At 50.5% G+C, this 16,725-nt stretch overlaps 6 protein-coding genes across 6 annotated transcripts; 3 read left to right on the forward strand and 3 right to left on the reverse strand.

Moving 5' to 3' along the window:
- Positions 1 to 344: 344 nt before the first annotated feature.
- PFICI_03951 (uncharacterized protein) lies at positions 345 to 1,413 on the forward strand (the record flags this gene model as incomplete). Its single annotated transcript, XM_007832532.1, has 3 exons — positions 345 to 669; positions 748 to 1,132; positions 1,221 to 1,413. The coding sequence occupies 3 exons, from the start codon at positions 345 to 347 to the stop codon at positions 1,411 to 1,413; spliced, it is 903 nt and encodes a 300-aa protein (XP_007830723.1).
- Positions 1,414 to 3,207: 1,794 nt separating this feature from the next.
- Positions 3,208 to 5,634, forward strand: PFICI_03952 (uncharacterized protein; the record flags this gene model as incomplete). Its single annotated transcript, XM_007832533.1, has 1 exon — positions 3,208 to 5,634. The coding sequence occupies one exon, from the start codon at positions 3,208 to 3,210 to the stop codon at positions 5,632 to 5,634; it is 2,427 nt and encodes an 808-aa protein (XP_007830724.1).
- Positions 5,635 to 6,746: 1,112 nt separating this feature from the next.
- Positions 6,747 to 7,122, forward strand: PFICI_03953 (uncharacterized protein; the record flags this gene model as incomplete). The annotated part of the gene is made up of 2 exons (XM_007832534.1): positions 6,747 to 6,805; positions 6,921 to 7,122. The coding sequence occupies 2 exons, from the start codon at positions 6,747 to 6,749 to the stop codon at positions 7,120 to 7,122; spliced, it is 261 nt and encodes an 86-aa protein (XP_007830725.1).
- Positions 7,123 to 7,984: 862 nt separating this feature from the next.
- On the reverse strand, positions 7,985 to 9,049 carry PFICI_03954 (uncharacterized protein; the record flags this gene model as incomplete). The annotated part of the gene is made up of 1 exon (XM_007832535.1): positions 7,985 to 9,049. The coding sequence occupies one exon, from the start codon at positions 9,047 to 9,049 to the stop codon at positions 7,985 to 7,987; it is 1,065 nt and encodes a 354-aa protein (XP_007830726.1).
- Positions 9,050 to 10,174: 1,125 nt separating this feature from the next.
- PFICI_03955 (uncharacterized protein) lies at positions 10,175 to 10,734 on the reverse strand (the record flags this gene model as incomplete). Its single annotated transcript, XM_007832536.1, has 2 exons — positions 10,175 to 10,551; positions 10,632 to 10,734. The coding sequence occupies 2 exons, from the start codon at positions 10,732 to 10,734 to the stop codon at positions 10,175 to 10,177; spliced, it is 480 nt and encodes a 159-aa protein (XP_007830727.1).
- Positions 10,735 to 11,702: 968 nt separating this feature from the next.
- Positions 11,703 to 16,297, reverse strand: PFICI_03956 (Sterol 3-beta-glucosyltransferase; the record flags this gene model as incomplete). The annotated part of the gene is made up of 4 exons (XM_007832537.1): positions 11,703 to 12,029; positions 12,088 to 15,279; positions 15,329 to 15,426; positions 15,478 to 16,297. The coding sequence occupies 4 exons, from the start codon at positions 16,295 to 16,297 to the stop codon at positions 11,703 to 11,705; spliced, it is 4,437 nt and encodes a 1,478-aa protein (XP_007830728.1).
- Positions 16,298 to 16,725: the final 428 nt, after the last annotated feature.

The raw sequence follows: 16,725 nt of genomic DNA on the forward strand, positions 1-16,725 counted from the left end.
CCGAGCCTTTTGATAATGGGACGTTTCACAAAATGTGATAGGTGAATACTACCAAAAAAATGTTTCGGTGAGTCGTTTGCCATAGCTACAGCGACGAGCAAGTTGTGCTTCTCTACTAGTATAAGAGACGATGGCTTTCCTGTGATATTTGCTTTTGGATTCTCTCTATCAGCCCAATTTTACACTTGCTCATCATCACTGGTTGGGATTTCTCTTTCCATTTTGCTTTTCTGCTTGGTTATTTATAGCTTGGTCTATACTATCATCCTCATAATCATATTCAACCTTTCACCATATTTTCACACCTATTAATATTGTCACTCACAACATAACTCGTTATCAAAATGTACTCCAAGATCACAGTCGTTTCGATCCTCTGCGCAGTTGCTGCTGGTCAGTCAACATGCCCTTCTGTCTGGACCGATGTTGCCACGGACCTAAAGGCCATCTTTGTCGACAGCGATGGCGCGGCAACCGATGATGCGCGTGCCGCCATCCGTGTCTCTTTCCACGACTGTTTTCCCGAGGCGTGTGATGGATCCATGATTCTCGCCAACGAGTGCTCCGACCGAGGAGAGAATGCTCAGATGGTAGACATTTGCACGACTTTGGGCGACATGGCCACTCAGTACAATGTCAGCACAGCTGATATCATTCAACTAGGAACTGGTAAGAGAACCAATCCAACCCCAGCGTCACTTGACCACTTTCATTTTCGTTGAATAACTTGAAGCTAACTTGGTATAGCCCTGGGCGTGTCTGCCGCCCTCGGTCCTACCATGGCTTTCAAAGTCGGCCGGGTCGACTCCAGCACGGCGAACCCCACGGGACAGATGCCCGGCGCGGCGGATTCTGCCGACACCATTGTCGCCGACTTTGCGGCCAAGGGATTCTCGGTAACGGAGCTGATTGCGCTCGTCGGCGCCCACAGCGCGGCCAAGAACCTCGCGGGCACGGCTCTGGACTCTACCGTCGACGACCTTGACACGACCTTTTACACCGAGACCGCCGACGGCACGGCGCCGGCTAGTCTACAGAGCGATATCAATCTGAGCAATGGCACCGATACCAGCTCGGACTGGAGCACTTTTGGCGGCAGCTTGAGTGACTGGGAGGCTGCATTCGTTCCAGCGTAAGTTCTACCGTCCGACATGAGCATTGCATATCCCTCAACACATTAGTTTGTCATTCGGTTGCGCTGACTAGAGTATCTTTTATAGAATGGAGAAGATGGGACTCATGGGAGTTGACGAATCGACTTTGACCGACTGCTCCGACGTGGTGACGGCAGCTTTCCCCTCCAAGAAGAGGCGTTCCATGAACTTTGGTCCCTCAATGGCTGCCCGGGGCGGCGCAAGCAAGAGGAACCCTCATGGATTCGCCGCTGGCGCCTCGTGGATGCGACACGCTTAAATCAATGGCTCCTCGTCGTGAAAGGGGATCGAGTCGGAGCACTTGATTGTAACATTACGGGCGCGCCGGGATGGTCGATATTGGTCGCTGTTTGATGAGATAATGATGGGTAATAATAACATGGCGTTCCGGGACAGAGTTGTGTGTCTTTTTTACGAGGTCGGAAAAGAGGAGATGGAGATATGACGGTGGGAGAACAAAATTTGCGAGAGAGGACCTAGAAAAAGAATAAAGCCAATTGCGATGCAAAAGATATTATAATGCCAATTGAAATCATTATTGAACTGGATTCTGTGTAACCTTAAAAAGAAAAGTATCCAATGACTAACCTCCAAACATAATATTGCCTCCTTTTATTGTTACAAAAAGTCCAGCCACAACTGGGGCAGATGCCAAAGCTGGTGATGATCACACCACCAGCCACAACCCTATAACCGACTCGCGTGCTGCCTACGACCCGCGTCATTACTCCATAAGCTCCAACCTTTGCTGGTGTGGGGTCGTCGTGCCATAGCTGGTCAAGTTCTCTTCGCTTGAGCCCGAGCTTTTTCGCTTCCCAGGTACAAAAAGCCCCTCCTTCCCCGACAGAGCCTGGGACTTCGGCGCTTTATGAGCTTGAATGGCCGATTCTGTATTTGTCGTGATACTTTGTTAATCAACCAACAACAACAACAACTACTACTACTACATCACTGACGAGAATTTCATCCAATTCCGATTCTTAACTTGTGCGACTACATATATTGTCCAACACAGTTATATATCCTTGTCACAAGACCATCAAAGCAATACTTGCAGTCCCGGTTATTCCGTTGCTTTGCTCCTCCCGTGGGACCATCAGCGGCGGCGTCCCGAGACCCGTTAACCCGGCTCAAGAAGCTTTGATCCCTCACCCCCGTTCCAAAATTCCAGCCAGTCAGAGAAGCTCTAGCTCCACCGTCTCCCCCGTACATACATAGCAGCACAGTTGGAGGCTCAAAAAACCACCTACATACAAGCAGCAGCCACAAACGTACAAAGGCAGATTACCTACGCACCAGCGCAAGAAGCTCGTTTGCGACACCATCCCGCATTCGTCTTTTGCATCAAAACTCCACCGTCTTCTTTTTTTTTTTTTTCAGGACATCCAACGCCCATTGCCTTGTTGGCCCCCCACTGAATAGCTCTCTGACGCGACTTGTTCATGCAAAGCCCCCCCCAAGACACCCGGGACTGAGACATCAACACCCGTCATCTCGAATTTTAGCGTCGCCGTTTGCGCACTGAGGAGCTACCCACTGAGCTAAGTTGGCTACTTGGCTGTTCACTTTTGCAACATTGCGATACCCTGCGATTCTCTGCGACGAAAGAAACAAATAAACAGTCCGACCGATTGACTGGCAATGGGATTCGCTAGAGCTTGTGAGCTCGTTAAGATTAATAGATCAGTCGCATATCTTCCGTCATAGACGCAGAAGCAGATTATTATGTGAGTGTTTCTCAATCGCATTCGCCCTTTCTCCCAACCGATACCCCCCATTGCTCTTGCTACGTACCTCGAACCGCCCAACTGAACTTGCCCGGATGCGGCCCTCAGCCGGCATCTCAGCATTCCAGCCTGGCGCAACGAGCTTGTTTCCGAGGCAGCCTACCACTACCTTCAGCACGCAAATCATTACAACCACAATTCCTCCCCAGGAAGAAATATCCCAAAGATGGAAAACTAGCCAGGATGTATAGCTAACAATGGCCTTGAAATCGTACAGTCTTTGAATTCTTTATTCCGATCGCGCACACGACATCTCCACATACACCATGGTGAACCTACGCGAGTTCACTACGGGTTCCAACCTGCGGTACCCTCTCACAGTATCGCGAATTCACAAGAGGAAAGGTGAAAAGGTCAAGAGACAGGAAGCCGTCCTCCAATACACCTACAAATTCAAGCGCACAATTGGCGATCCCGACCTGGGCGAGGAGCGCGAAATTGAGGAGACGGGTTATGGTGATTGGGATTGCCCTTCGGATGGCACCGTTCACAAGTGGTATGTCAGCGAAAACGATGTCATCCAGCGCGATCAGCCGCTTGTTGTAATCGACGAACCCTGCTCTCATGACACGCAGTTTGCCGGGCTATGCACGAAATGCGGCAAGGACATGACCGAGTCCAATTGGGCTGCCGAAGGGTTGGATATTGATCGTGCCACAATATCCATGGTCCACGACAATGTCGCCCTCAAAGTCAGCGCCACTGAAGCTGAGAAGAAAGAGTTGGAATTGCAGGAGCGTCTCCTCACCCAAAAAAAGCTCAGTCTCGTGGTCGATCTGGATCAGACAGTCATTCACGCCTGTGTAGAGCCCACGATAGGCGAATGGCAGCGCGACCCGTCGAATCCAAATTACGAATCCGTCAAGGAGGTGCGCAGCTTCCAGCTCGACGATGGCCCCAAGCATGACGATTCGCCAAAGTGCTCCTACTACATCAAGTTGCGTCCCGGCTTGGCTGGCTTCCTCGAGCGCATTTCGGAACTCTACGAGATGCACATTTATACAATGGGAACTCGAGCATATGCAAAAGAGATTGCAAAGATCATCGACCCCGAGCAAAAATATTTTGGCAACCGAATTATCAGCCGTGATGAAAATGGTAGCCTGGCTGCCAAGAGGTTGCAGCGTCTTTTCCCAGTCAGCACGCACATGGTCGTAGTCATTGACGACAGGGCAGATGTCTGGCCCATGAACAGGTCGAACCTGATCAAGGTCGCCCCCTACGATTTCTTCCGCGGTATTGGTGATATTAACTCCAGTTTCCTTCCAAAGAGGGAAGATCTTCTTGCACCTGCCCCGGCCCCCATTCCCATGCACACCAACGGGGGGCCAACAGCCAACTCAAACACTTCTGAGCTCGCCGCCACCACACTGGAACACGAGAGACCCATTGAAGTCTCCGACGATGAGAACGCATTGATTCAATTGCAAGCACAGGAGCAAGAACGCGAGCTTGAAAAGCAATTGACCGAACGACCATTGCTACACTTGCAAGAAGAGCTGGACAAGGAAGACACGGACATGGAAGATGCTGCTCCGTCGACTGAAGCTGCTCCAGCACCTGAACAGAATGGACACGCCGAGAGTCCTGTACACCGCCACAATCTTCTTCGCGACGATGATGAAGAACTATTTCATCTAGAGAAGCATCTCTCTCTTTTGCACCAAAACTTTTACAATCAGCATGAGTCTCGCGTTGCGGCTGTTCGCAAGGAGACGGGCTCCAAAGAGATCACGGCAGATTCGATTCCTGATGTCGGCAAACTACTCGAGTGGATCAAGAAACGAGTGCTGAGAGGCTGCAGTATTGCCCTTAGTGGATTGGTGCCACTTGGAATTGACGTGCATCGATCTGAGCTCGGCCTCCAAATACAAAGTTTTGGTGGTGAGATCCGAACACGAATCAGCAAAAGTGTTACGCATCTGGTCATAAGTAGTTCTAGACCACGCACGCAAAAGGTTCGACAAGCGGCGCGCATACCTTCGATCAAGATTGTCAATCAAGACTGGCTGGCTGGTAGCTTGGCACAGTGGAGGCAACTCGAGGTCGAACCGTTTCTTGTAGAGGTCCACCCGTCGGATCGTGTCAGCCATACGCCAGTTGAGGTCGGCGGGAGGGAGAGCGAGAGTCTGAGCCCGCCCCGACCCGAGGAGGGTGAAAATGGCGAAGATCCCGAAGAGGAGGCTGTGGACGAGTCCGGTGGAGATGATGAGCCCGATGAAGATGAGGACGGTGAGGTACAGGACCTCTACGGGGTCATGCCAACAGAGCTTGAAGACGGCGAGCAAAGTCCAGTTGATGGTCTCAAGACAATGGATTGGGGTGAACTGGACGCCGAACTTGACGAGTTCATGGGCTCTGACGCCGGCACCGACTCCGAGGTGGACACCGATTTCGAAGACGCCGATGCGACTACGACTAATCGGAAACGGAGACCCGACGATGATGAAGATGAGGGCAGCGCCCTAGCCAAGAAACAAAAGCTGGCCAGAGATAGGACTACTGGTTTGCGCAATGTCAAGAATGCCGCAGATGATGGCAACAGAGACGGCAGCAGCTTACCCACACCTATGGGAACGGGTGATGATGAAGAGGACGGTGCTGATGGGTTTGATGAGGATGACATTGACCTAGAGGCGCAATTGGAGGCCGAGCTCGCGGCCGAAGCCGACGCAAGTCTAGAGGCAGAGTAGGAGCTCTTCTCGAGATATGTAGATCTAGTGTATCAGGGCAGCTGTTGTGTATAGGAAGGCACCCCAGGAGTTGGTGCGTATGGATTTTTTTCTGCGGCAACTCGGCGTTCATAGTGGCAGCCAGGCTTGGCTTGAGTTATTGCATAGCGATAGGGAATCAGAGCCTTTTTCACGAAACTTATTTATATTTGTGGTATCTACGACCCGAAACCGGGGATCATGGGGAACTGCGCATAAGTGCGCATTAGTGATAAGTCTTATTGAAGATGGGCCATTATGACAACGTGGGGTTATAAGAGACTTTCTTGCTTCATTATACCAAAGCATCATTACATATCGTGATGTTCCCAGTGGTTCATTGCTGTTGGAGGGAGCCACTCATATGCCCCATCATTGACGGAAAGTGCCCCACTCGAGTGCACGTGATCTATCTGTGGAACTCCAGAGCTCAATGAGAGCTACTACTTCGTAACAGTACCGACCTCATCACCAGCTATTCAACCCCATTGACGATCCGGACTTGGTCCAATTGCGCTGCAAACCTCACTTAATCGACTGCGTTGATCCAAGCGATCGGAAATTCGTCATCATGCCTCAGGATATGCCCCCCATTGGAGGCTACGGCCCGGTTCAGTACAAGGTACGTGTGGATGGATTGGATTGGGCACTTCTGCTGCGCGGGCAACAAGGACGACGAACGGGCGACGAACGGCAATGATCATGCGACGCTGTATCCTGAATGACTCCGAGATCTGAGAATGGGCCAACGAGCGACCGAGCGACCATGCAACCGAAACGCCAAATACACTTTAGGAACCGCCTTCCGAGCACCCGAGGCTGTGGCTACCCTGATTGGCACGTACGATGGATATTTGCGCAACGAGGTCTTGCGATATCGATTATTTACGATATGTAATTGCCGTCGAGCCATGAAGCGGACACATGCGACAGGCATTCTCAGATCTCGGGTATTCATGCGAGCACAAACAGGCCAGGAATTGGTGGACATGGGGAATATGGGCAGTGATCAGAGTGTGCTAACTCAAAGGAATTCTCGACTATAGCGCAACCTGCCCGCCGCCTCCCTCCGACCTGGCACCCTGATCCTCGGAATGGGTGCCATCATGGTCTACGGTTTCTACAAGCTCGGTCAGGGTATCCGGGAGCAAAAGTAAGGTTTCCCTCTTTCTTTTCCACGTCTTCTTTCCCCGGCAAGTGGATGCAGAGAGTCGTGCGATATCTTGGATCCGGAAATGGCTAACAAGATGTTTTTCACCTTTATCCAGTGAACTTGCACGCGAAAAGATGTGGTCGCGCATCCACCTGATTCCCCTCCTCCAAGCAGAAGAAGATCGCGACCTGGTGCGAAGGCATCTGGCCGACCAGGCGAGAGAGAAGGAACTGCTGGGCGAGAACTTCAAGGTCTACAACACGGATCGCTACGTGAGACCGACGTATGCTGTCACACCCACGACCACGACGAAATAAGAGAACGAGAGATTCTTGAGGAGCGTCATGGGTTGCAGTTGTATGTGTGCGTGCGTGCGTATGTTGCAGCAAATTGTTCAAGACTGGGGAAAAAGAAAGCGGTAATCAGGCTGGTGTGGAGTCTGTGCCGGGAAACTTGTACATTTTTTTCTTTTACATTTCCCAAACAGTCCAACAATAGATCAAGGTCATTCCATGGGGTCTGTTTGTTGACAATGGACGCGACAGATCGTGACGAACATGCCTCTGGTCACGATATTGATTTAGCCCATTCTTGGTATCGGCGAACTTGAATTTTCTCTTCGAGAGCTTTATATTCAAGATTCTCAGAAACATGGTGTGTCGGGTGATGGAATTTGGCACAAGTACGACTGATCCATCCTGGGAAAATTGTGATTGTATCACTCACCAAGGGCACAGACTTATCAAAGACCAAGCTTACACTTGTCCAAATCCATCGCATGTTTGTCTCATTCAGACGACGCTCGACTGATTTGTCTTTGAATGTGAACACCAGTCGACTGGGCCTATGTGTGAACCTGTGGCCGATTTGGCAAGCACGCACTCGTGTAGAGCGTCACGGGCGAGATTTGTTCATGTCATTTGATTGTGGTGAATGATTTTAATGCTCAAGCACAGGGCGACTTTATTGGGCTGGCCACAGGAGATAATCATGATATTATTGCTGTGGCTCCGGTATTTTTTTATAACCTCTAGTTCTTTTGTTTCATGTCCTAAAATAACCAACCACACATTGACATGATGCTCGTTTTGTGTATACTCAAGGAAGATCAAATTATGCCTACTCTTGAGTTCATTGGTGGCGTTCTCTCCCGCAAGCTTTTCATGATTCCAGAGATATTTAGTTTAGCAAGCTCAATGTCAGGTCGCCGTGTAGGCTGACCTTCAGCTGCACCTCGACCTCTAGGTTGAGATCCAGCCTTAGACTCGTGCGCGCCGCCTGGCCTTTGCGCGTCGTCGAGCTCTTTGGCTCTGGTTGGCGCGTAGGTGGTGGCAGTGTTGGTAGCGGAGCAGGAGACTGTTGCCGAGCTTGATGATGTTTGGAGCGATGAGGTTTTGCCTCTCTTTTGGAATGCTCCGTCTTTGTCTCCTGCCGACGCTTTCGCTGGCTGCCAAATGTCTTGGACCGCAGTATTGGCTGGCTGTCGGGTAAATCCATGGTGGGAAGCTCGGTGACTGAGAACATGGACGACTGTCTCTTGGCTCTGGACTTTGAGTCGGGCACTGGCGGCACTTGTATTCGCCTGGTCGCCACTACAGGCACCTGGGCACGGCTTGGTTTGCCGATGGCTTCATCCCCAACCGCGCTGGGGACATTTCGTTTGTCCCTTGGGGGTTCATCGACCACGATGACCTCTGGCAACTGCACATCCGGCGGCCAAGCCTCAGAGGTGGCCGTCGACGGCTCAGATCGGACCCTGTCGGGGAGGTGAAAGCTGCGCAGCCTCTTGAACTCTGCGCTGCTCTGCGGACGTTGCTTGGTGGACATTAGGACACTCCTCCGTGCAGCTGCCCGACGGACCTCTTGAGACAACTTCTCATGCCCGTCTTGTTCGGTGTCGCCTCTTTCCGTGTTTGGTTCTTCGTCCCCGCCACCATTGTCATGATCATCATCGTCGTCATCACCGCATACGCTGCCTTGAATCGGTATCAAGGCGGCTTCTCCATTGTCGTCGTCTCTCATTACATGCTTGATGGACCCCGTACTAGCCGCCCTGGACCTCAGGGTATTGGCCCTCGAGCGAGTCGCCTCCTTGGCATCGTTTTCACTAATGTCGATAAAAGACGTCTGGTGCAAGGGGATGGTATTGTCCACGGGCAAGGGACTCCAAATGTATTGGTCCTGCCAGAGCGGCCGGACCGAGTCGTACTTTTTAGATGGGAGCCATACGAGCGAGGAGCTCATTGCGCTTTTTGTACAGCCCAACACATTTCATATGGGGGTTTGGGGGAAAGAGTTGTGTACAAGGAGATTCGTTATCTCTGGCTGCAATGTGTCTGCTTTCTCTCTTGGACGATTTACAAGAAACTGCTGGACAAAACGAGTGACTGCCGCAATTCCAAGTAAATAAAGAACAGTTGCCAGATATATTTTCTCAGTTCTCAAGAGACAGGAAGAAGAATAAGAAAAAGTCTTTTCATTGCATTTGATACGAGTTTAGAAACAACTAAAATGCCCCCCAAACGTCATCCCGTTGAGTGAATGCAACCTCAAAAGACCAGTGCCGTGGCTTCAAGTGGGGAATCGGCATTATTCTTGGAAACCTGGGATACTAATCGCAGCAAAAAAAAAAAAAGAGAGCACAGCCCTTGACAGGGATTATATCAGGGTCCTTGGCGACGGAGCAGTATATCCACATTTGGCGAATAAACCGTGTAAACTATGTTGTTGCCTCTGATTGTACGGAATATCATCATGGCTATCTTAATACATAATTCAAAACCAGTAAAGTCACTATTGTTCCGATGCCAAAGAGATAGATACAAACACAACATATGAGCACAGTCCTCATTACTCTGATTTTCCATAGGACCATTTTCACTTGCGCAGCATTAACCGTATTAATTGCCAACTTTTTTTTTTTGTCTCCTCCTCCTTCTTCTTTCCTTGACCAAGTTATACACCTGTCTCATTTATTTGAAGTGCGTTGCATTGATGATCCAGCATTTCCGTATTCAGCCGCAATCTGATATGGCTATTCACCACATTACTCATGGCTCCATTATCTCACGATTGTGAGGGCGGCTGATGCTCAGCTCATGCAGTGAGCAGGTGACTTTGCAAAGGGTAAATTGAATTGCTAGTTTTCGAGGATGCTGTGTTCAATGTAGTCATTCACTTTACCAATTTGAGCCGACATTGACCAACTACTCAGCACTACATGAACACTCACGGACAAGCCCCGACTCCTTCCGCGCAGTTGAGCCCCAGGTGATACAAGTCGCTAAAATAAATCTCACCGGCTTCTTTGATTTCCCAAGTCATAACAGAGCTTCTCAAGACCAGGGGGAAGCTTATTGCCATACCACCTCACATCCACCAAATCTGCCCAGCACCGCCCCCCTCCCGCAGCTCCCCCAGGTGCTCGTCTAGCACCCTCCTCACCCGACCAGCAATCTCCCCGGCCGAGGGCGGCTGCGCGGGAAGCCTCTCGGGCCCATCCGGCTTGGTTCCCAACGGCCGGACCCAGGGAACGGACCGAGCGCCGTCGACAACATTATGAATGGCGGCAAAATCGGCGTGGGAGTAGCCGCCGCCCATGATCACGACGCGAGGCCGGTCGTATTCGATGCCGTCAAGGATAGGCTTGCTGTTGCTGTTGTTGTTGCCATTGCTGCTGCCGCTGCTTGAAAAGAGGGCTTTCACTGCCGTTGCGGCTTCTGATGGGTTGGTGCAGATTTTAATTACTGTAAATTGTGTGTGCTCTAGTCAGCACAGCTTGAATCCTAGACCAATTTTGCATTTACATTGGTTCAATTGCATTTACCTTTAAATTCTGGCTGCAAAATCTCGCTCGTGGCTTTAGTGTGGCTCGGGAACTTGCCGCAGAGCAGGACGGGAATTGGTTCAAGCGTGGAGGGTGTTGCCATGATGAGAGCTTGGCCCTTTTGAACCTTGCAAACTCCAAAGTAGCTGTAACAATGTCAAGAATGAATTAACAATGCTGCAGACTAGACTTTATCTTTCTTTTCAAAGCAATTGTTTCTTTTTTTATAAATTGCCTGATCCCTTGATACATCAATCCCTTGGTACCTGAAATACAAACCTGACAAATCCACATCGGTGCTCGGTGCTCAAGTATAGCGAGCGGGTGAGCTAAGCAAGGGATGGCCCGCTCTGGTTCGGTCCCGAGGCATGACAAAGCGCACGGCGCCGGAGGTTTTAATACCACGGACCATGAAGGAAAACATTGACACACGGGGAATACGGATAACACGCAATCTATTTCATTATACTCTGCTCGTCCTTTCCTCCACTCTTCTGTGATTGCTCTAAAAACATACTATTGTCTGCCACGGAGGGTTTCAACCACTTGTTTGTCATTTGTCATCCTTAACTTAACGTCGAGGATAACACATACTAGTCTGTATTATCCATATTATCTATGTCTGTGATTTCTATCCAACGCCAATAGGCATCTAATAGTCTCTAGGTAAGGTTTATAGAATGCTGTCTTTGCGACTCGCTGGAATCACACCAAGGAAAAAGAAAACCCAAAATGATAACGTCTTCCAAAACTCCTTAAAGAATCACCCATGCCACTACCTCGCTAATCGCAAGTCATCATTTCCAGAGTCTCAGCATCTGATCGTAGTCTGCCGTCAATGGCCTAAAAGCAACACCCATACTCTCTGGGCCGCTCGTTCCTGTGGCCGAAGCAGTGTCCCTGCGCTCTGAACAATCGTGATCGATATCCTGGCGTCTTTCTAGTATCAGGGATGGTTGACTCTTTGAAAGTATGGTTCCTGGCAGTCTCATCTTCGCTTGTATCTGCCGAACTCGTCTCTTCCCGCACCGTGCTTAGCCGTGCTCTCTAGACAACTGTGCAAGAATCTTCCTAGGCCTTGCTAGTGGCAGCCGCATTACTTGTAGTAGTCGAGCCAATGATCCTGCTTGCAAGAGATGTACTCTTGCTCGACTCTTTGGCTAGCTGCTCTGCCTCTACCAGAGCTGATTTACTGGCTATGACTTCGGTCTCGAAATCGTCATCATTGCCGACGAATGTCCAACTCTCCTCCTCCTCTTCGTCTTCGCTAACAGAGTCTGATACTGCTTCCTTGCTCTGTTTGGAAGCTTGATGCTTTCCGGCTTTGGCAACAACAAGGGAGCGTGCATATTCAAGGTCGCGGTATATGGCTTGTATGGCCGTATCTACGCCATTTTCCTGCAATGATATTAGTATACTTTTTCTCCAAGATGGAAGTTGCAGGGCAACAACATACCTTGCGAATTGCCTCACCAAGAACTCTGGCTTTGACAATGATACGATCGCTGTTGCACGCTTCCCACAATGCTCTGGCAAAAGAGGCGACACCCCATTTCTTTAGGCAGATACCAACGCCAAGGTCCTCAACTCTTGCACCGTAAAAGAACTGATCTCCAAAAAATGGTCGGATAATGGTGGGTATACCGGCTCTCAAGCTTGCACCCGTCGTGCCTGATCCGCCATGGTGCGCGGCAGCGTCCATTTGCGTGAATAGCCAGTCGTGCGGAGCCGATTTGATTTGAAATATCTCGGGCGGCAGCTCAGGCTCTGGGACGCTGGACTCGCTACCCATACGATCTGACCAGCCTTTGGACAGGACGCAGCGTACATCGGCCTTGAGTACGGCATCAATGACCTCTTGAGTCATCTTGGCTGGGTCTGACACCACGATTGAGCCAAATCCCACGTACACAAGCTTCTTCCCGTCCTTGCGTGCCTGTTCAATGAACTGCCGAAGGTCGTCCGGAGGGGTCCAGTCGGTGCCTTCATTCAAGAACCAATACCCAGTGACACGAATCCAATCTGAGAAATCCAAAGGAGGAGCAACTACTGAAGGCGAGAAGTTGTACAAGAATGGAACCTTGTTCTGTGCCATTTTCTCGAGATTGGTTGGAGGTAGACCGAGCGTCGTCTTTCGCCACCTATTGACTTGGCCGGCCATGGCTTTCCAAAAGACGGTGTCGAACATGACATAGGTCATGTAGTTGTACGCGCCACCCATCTTGTTGTTGGGAACGATAAATGCGTGCGGGTAGGCGCGAGTTCGCGTCCAAGGCATGGTGAACGCCCGAAAGTAGGGAATCTGGAGAGCCTCTGCCACATGAATACCTGCCATGGTGGATGGCGATTCAATAAGCACGTCGCTGCCTTTGACACCTTCGTAGGCCGACACAAGAAGCTCGTCAAGCCACGATCGGAAAGTTGTGTTTGCTTCTTTCAAGAAAGCAAATGTAAAGGTGCCATTTTGGATGCAGAGACGCATCAATTCGCCAGGGTCACCAGCAACAGGCGCAAACTCAATACCATGACCTTCAACCCAATCCTTGAACTCGGCATGCGTTGCAATTCGAGGCTTGTGGCCCTCTGCTAAGAGTCCTTTGCAGAGTGCAATATATGGTTGAACATCACCTCGTGAACCAATGGTTAGACAAGTGATTTTGAGCGACGACGCTGGCTTGAAGTTGAGGAAGGATGCCTTTGGATCGTCAAACAATATCGTAGGTGACGCGTCTCCCAGGAAAGATGCTTGTTGCGGCAGCTGAACCTCATGCTCCGTATTTTCCTTCAGGCGGGCCTCATTGAGAGCATTTCTTTCAGCCAAAGCATCGTCGACTTGTTCTTGATCCTCCTTTGCAGCAAATTCGGAGTCTTTCAGATATCGCATAGCTTCCAGATGTTTTAGCATTGTGATGTTGCAATCATCTCTTACTTCGACTTGGTTGAATTCAAAGAAGAGTTCTTCGTGACCACGGATCACGAGAACCAGTCCAGAGTAGCCGAACCTGAAACCTTTCTCCTTGTAACAAGTCTCAATGTCTCTGATTGGAAGTATGAGCTTTGTGCGGGTGCCTGGAAGTAGGCTGCGGAAGCAAAAGTATCGGTCGCTGACGTAAATTTTGCCATATAGAGGCAGGACGCGGATCATGAAGCCAAAAAAGGTGGCACGAAGCTTCTCAGTCTCTGGCAAGGCGAAGTGGTTTCGAAATCGTTGCATCGTTTTGCCAAGCTGAACTTCGGTGGCTTCTTGGCCGCCTTCGTCGTCTTCATCGTCCATTTCCTCGTCAGTTCGCAACGCGTTTGGATCGTGATAGTGCTTGCGGCCTCCCTTCCACATTCCAGAAACCTTTTCCACATAGCCCATGGATTCAGTTGCAAGAAGACTGCCCATCTTTCGGCTGGTCTGGTTGAGATAGTCGGCAAAAAAGCCAGCACGTTGTAGTGGGTAAGAACCCATCTTGGCAATGTTTTGCAATGTCGGCGTTGTCGCTGCTGGATGAAGCTTTTCGTCGGAGGCTGGCTCTGCGATGTAGCCGGTTGTTGCTGCGTGGCGAGGGCGGTAGGATGGCAGTCCTTCCTTTGGCTGACTAGCATCATCGTCTATCGGTTTCAATCTTGACCCCGAGGTCGATCGACGGTATATAGTTGGCCTTTGGAAGATTTGACTGTCCCTAAGAATCTGACTACCTGTCTGATCCTCACTTGATGATGCCACCATGTTGGAGAGACTGGGATCTTCGAGAGACTGTACATAGGAATCGGACGAGCCTGGGTTCTCTTGAGGCACCTTCGTGATACGGGTCCTTGCGCGACTTTGGGACCGGCTACCACTAAAGCTTCGCCTTGCAGAGCCACCATGTGTCGGACTGCCCATGTCTAAACTCCTCCTCGCAAAAGGCCTGAAGCCATCGAAGCTGCCTCTGCTCAACTCGCCACTACCTCGAGACATCGACTCTCGATGGCTACTTGGCGATGCGGGAGCAAGTGTTGCCTTGACATTTTCACGGACCTTGACTGACCTCAATTCACCACTTGGAGCTTCGGTCCTAGAAGCACTGAGCGAGCTCCGGTCTGAAGAGGTACCAGTTCTACCCTGCATCCCCGGAACGTCCAATTCGGACTGCTTCTCTTTCTGCTGCTCCGCAGCATCCTCGACCAAGATTTTGAGAACATTCACAGCTTCCTTGCCAAAGCCAAAGAACGAGAAAAGATACTCGTCGATAGCAAACGTCTCCTCATTGTCGATAACCCTGATCTTGATGGTATCGGCAAACTCGAGCATTTGTGTTTCTTCAATATCCACGACATTGCTGATAGGTAAGGAAATTTTGACGCTGTCACCGTCATTATGCGAACGGAAGATTACGCGTTGAAGGCTCTTGACCCATTCCTTGGCGCTTGGTGCACTATCAGCTCTGAAGTGATATGTGCGGTGCTCGGTCACGACAGAAAAGTGTACGCCGTCTTTCTCCTTATCGACAATGTTTGCTGAGATGGCATACCGCAGGTCAATCTGGCCACTGGGAAAGTATAAATTCGAAGAGTCTCGGTAATACCCCAAAACGTCTCCTTTCAGTCGAAACCAGTATCGGTTATACTTGGGGTTTCTCTTTCCACTTTTGGACAAGTAACCAGATTTTGCGACTTCGTGCTGTGAAGAATTAGACAATACACATGGGTGGGTCAAAGGTTGGACTCACTGCTTTCTTGGGGAGATATGCATAAAAGCAGATATGCCTCGCAGTGATGTACATGTAACCTTGGAGCAGCACACTCTGGAGGAGCCAGCAAGGATATTCTGAAGTAGTCAGTATGGTGCTTGGCCAAGATCCCGATTGCGGCAGCTTACCTTCTAGGACTTTCTCGGGCTGGTCAAATTCGAAAATCTCTTTCAAGCGCACGGCCAGTTCTGTGTCTTCGTTGTCTCCCGGATCGCTGCCTCGTCGCAGATCACTAGAGAGGCGTTCCAGGTCGAAGCTGGGTCGAGCGGCCATCTCTGCTCTAGCTTCGAGCATCCTGCTCATAACAGGCGCGGCCCTTGAATCGCGGTCATTTCCTGTGATTTCGATATTTGGAGACTGAAGACTCGAAGAGCCAGCCTCCGAAAATGTGCCGTGGTGGGCAGCTGCATCCTTTAGACCGGCATTAAGTTCTGTGGAAGGTGAATTAAGCTTCGAGGACCTGGATCTTGATTTTGAAGACAAGCGTGGTAGCTGTGGGAGAGAATGAAGGAGCTGAGAGGATAGTCGGCGCCGATGTTTCTTGTCCGTCTTTTCTGCCTTCTCTGGAGAAGTCTTTTTGGGTATCTGTGATGTAGCTACATCTTCCCGCTCTGGTTCTTTTCCCTTGGCCTTTTTGGCCTCGGGCCTTTGGTCGCCAGCTTCGTCTTCGTCGCTATACTGCTCCTCGAATCGGTCATTGAAATCAACGGTTGACCCGGCGGCCGCAATCAACCCAAATATGGATTGGTTCATGTTCATGAACATTTGTTGGCCGCCCTGTTGAGGCACTACGTCCTCGTCAACCTCATCTCCAGTCTCTTTTAACCGATCAGGGAGCTCCATAGTTGGCTGGTGTTCTTCTCGACGCTTCTTGTGCAGTTTCTTGCTCACTCGTCGCCTGGTAGCCTCCTCGTTCGAGGGGCGGATATCAGGGGGTGTAGGGGCCATATTTTCGTCGAGCGGCGGCCGTCTGCCTAATCGACAGAGGTCCCGGGCTTGCTACGTCGTTGATGCTATCTGCCTGGCGCGTATGCTTTTGGCAATGTGATATTACAGGTGTAGACGGTACAGTGTGTCATGCAGTGGATCCAAGGGAGCTTGGCTCCTGTCTGAGGGCTCGTGGTGTGCCTTGTAGTAGCAAGGCAAAGTCTCGAGGTATTCGGGGGGATTTGGAGCTATCGGGGGATGCAGTTGACTTGGTCAAGCTTCGAGATGCATATCGAGGACAAGAATCAAGTAGACAGAGGACCTAGGCAGTAGTCGGATAGGCAGCGCATCAGTTGCATCAGATCAGAGCGATAAGTCGAGGGGTGGGCTATGTATGTCGCAAGGACGGATAGCCAGATTCGGAGTCAGGCTGACTATATCAGGCAATG

Source organism: Pestalotiopsis fici, assembly GCF_000516985.1.
Source record: "Pestalotiopsis fici W106-1 unplaced genomic scaffold PFICI_Scf_2, whole genome shotgun sequence".
Classification (NCBI taxonomy): domain Eukaryota; kingdom Fungi; phylum Ascomycota; class Sordariomycetes; order Amphisphaeriales; family Sporocadaceae; genus Pestalotiopsis; species Pestalotiopsis fici.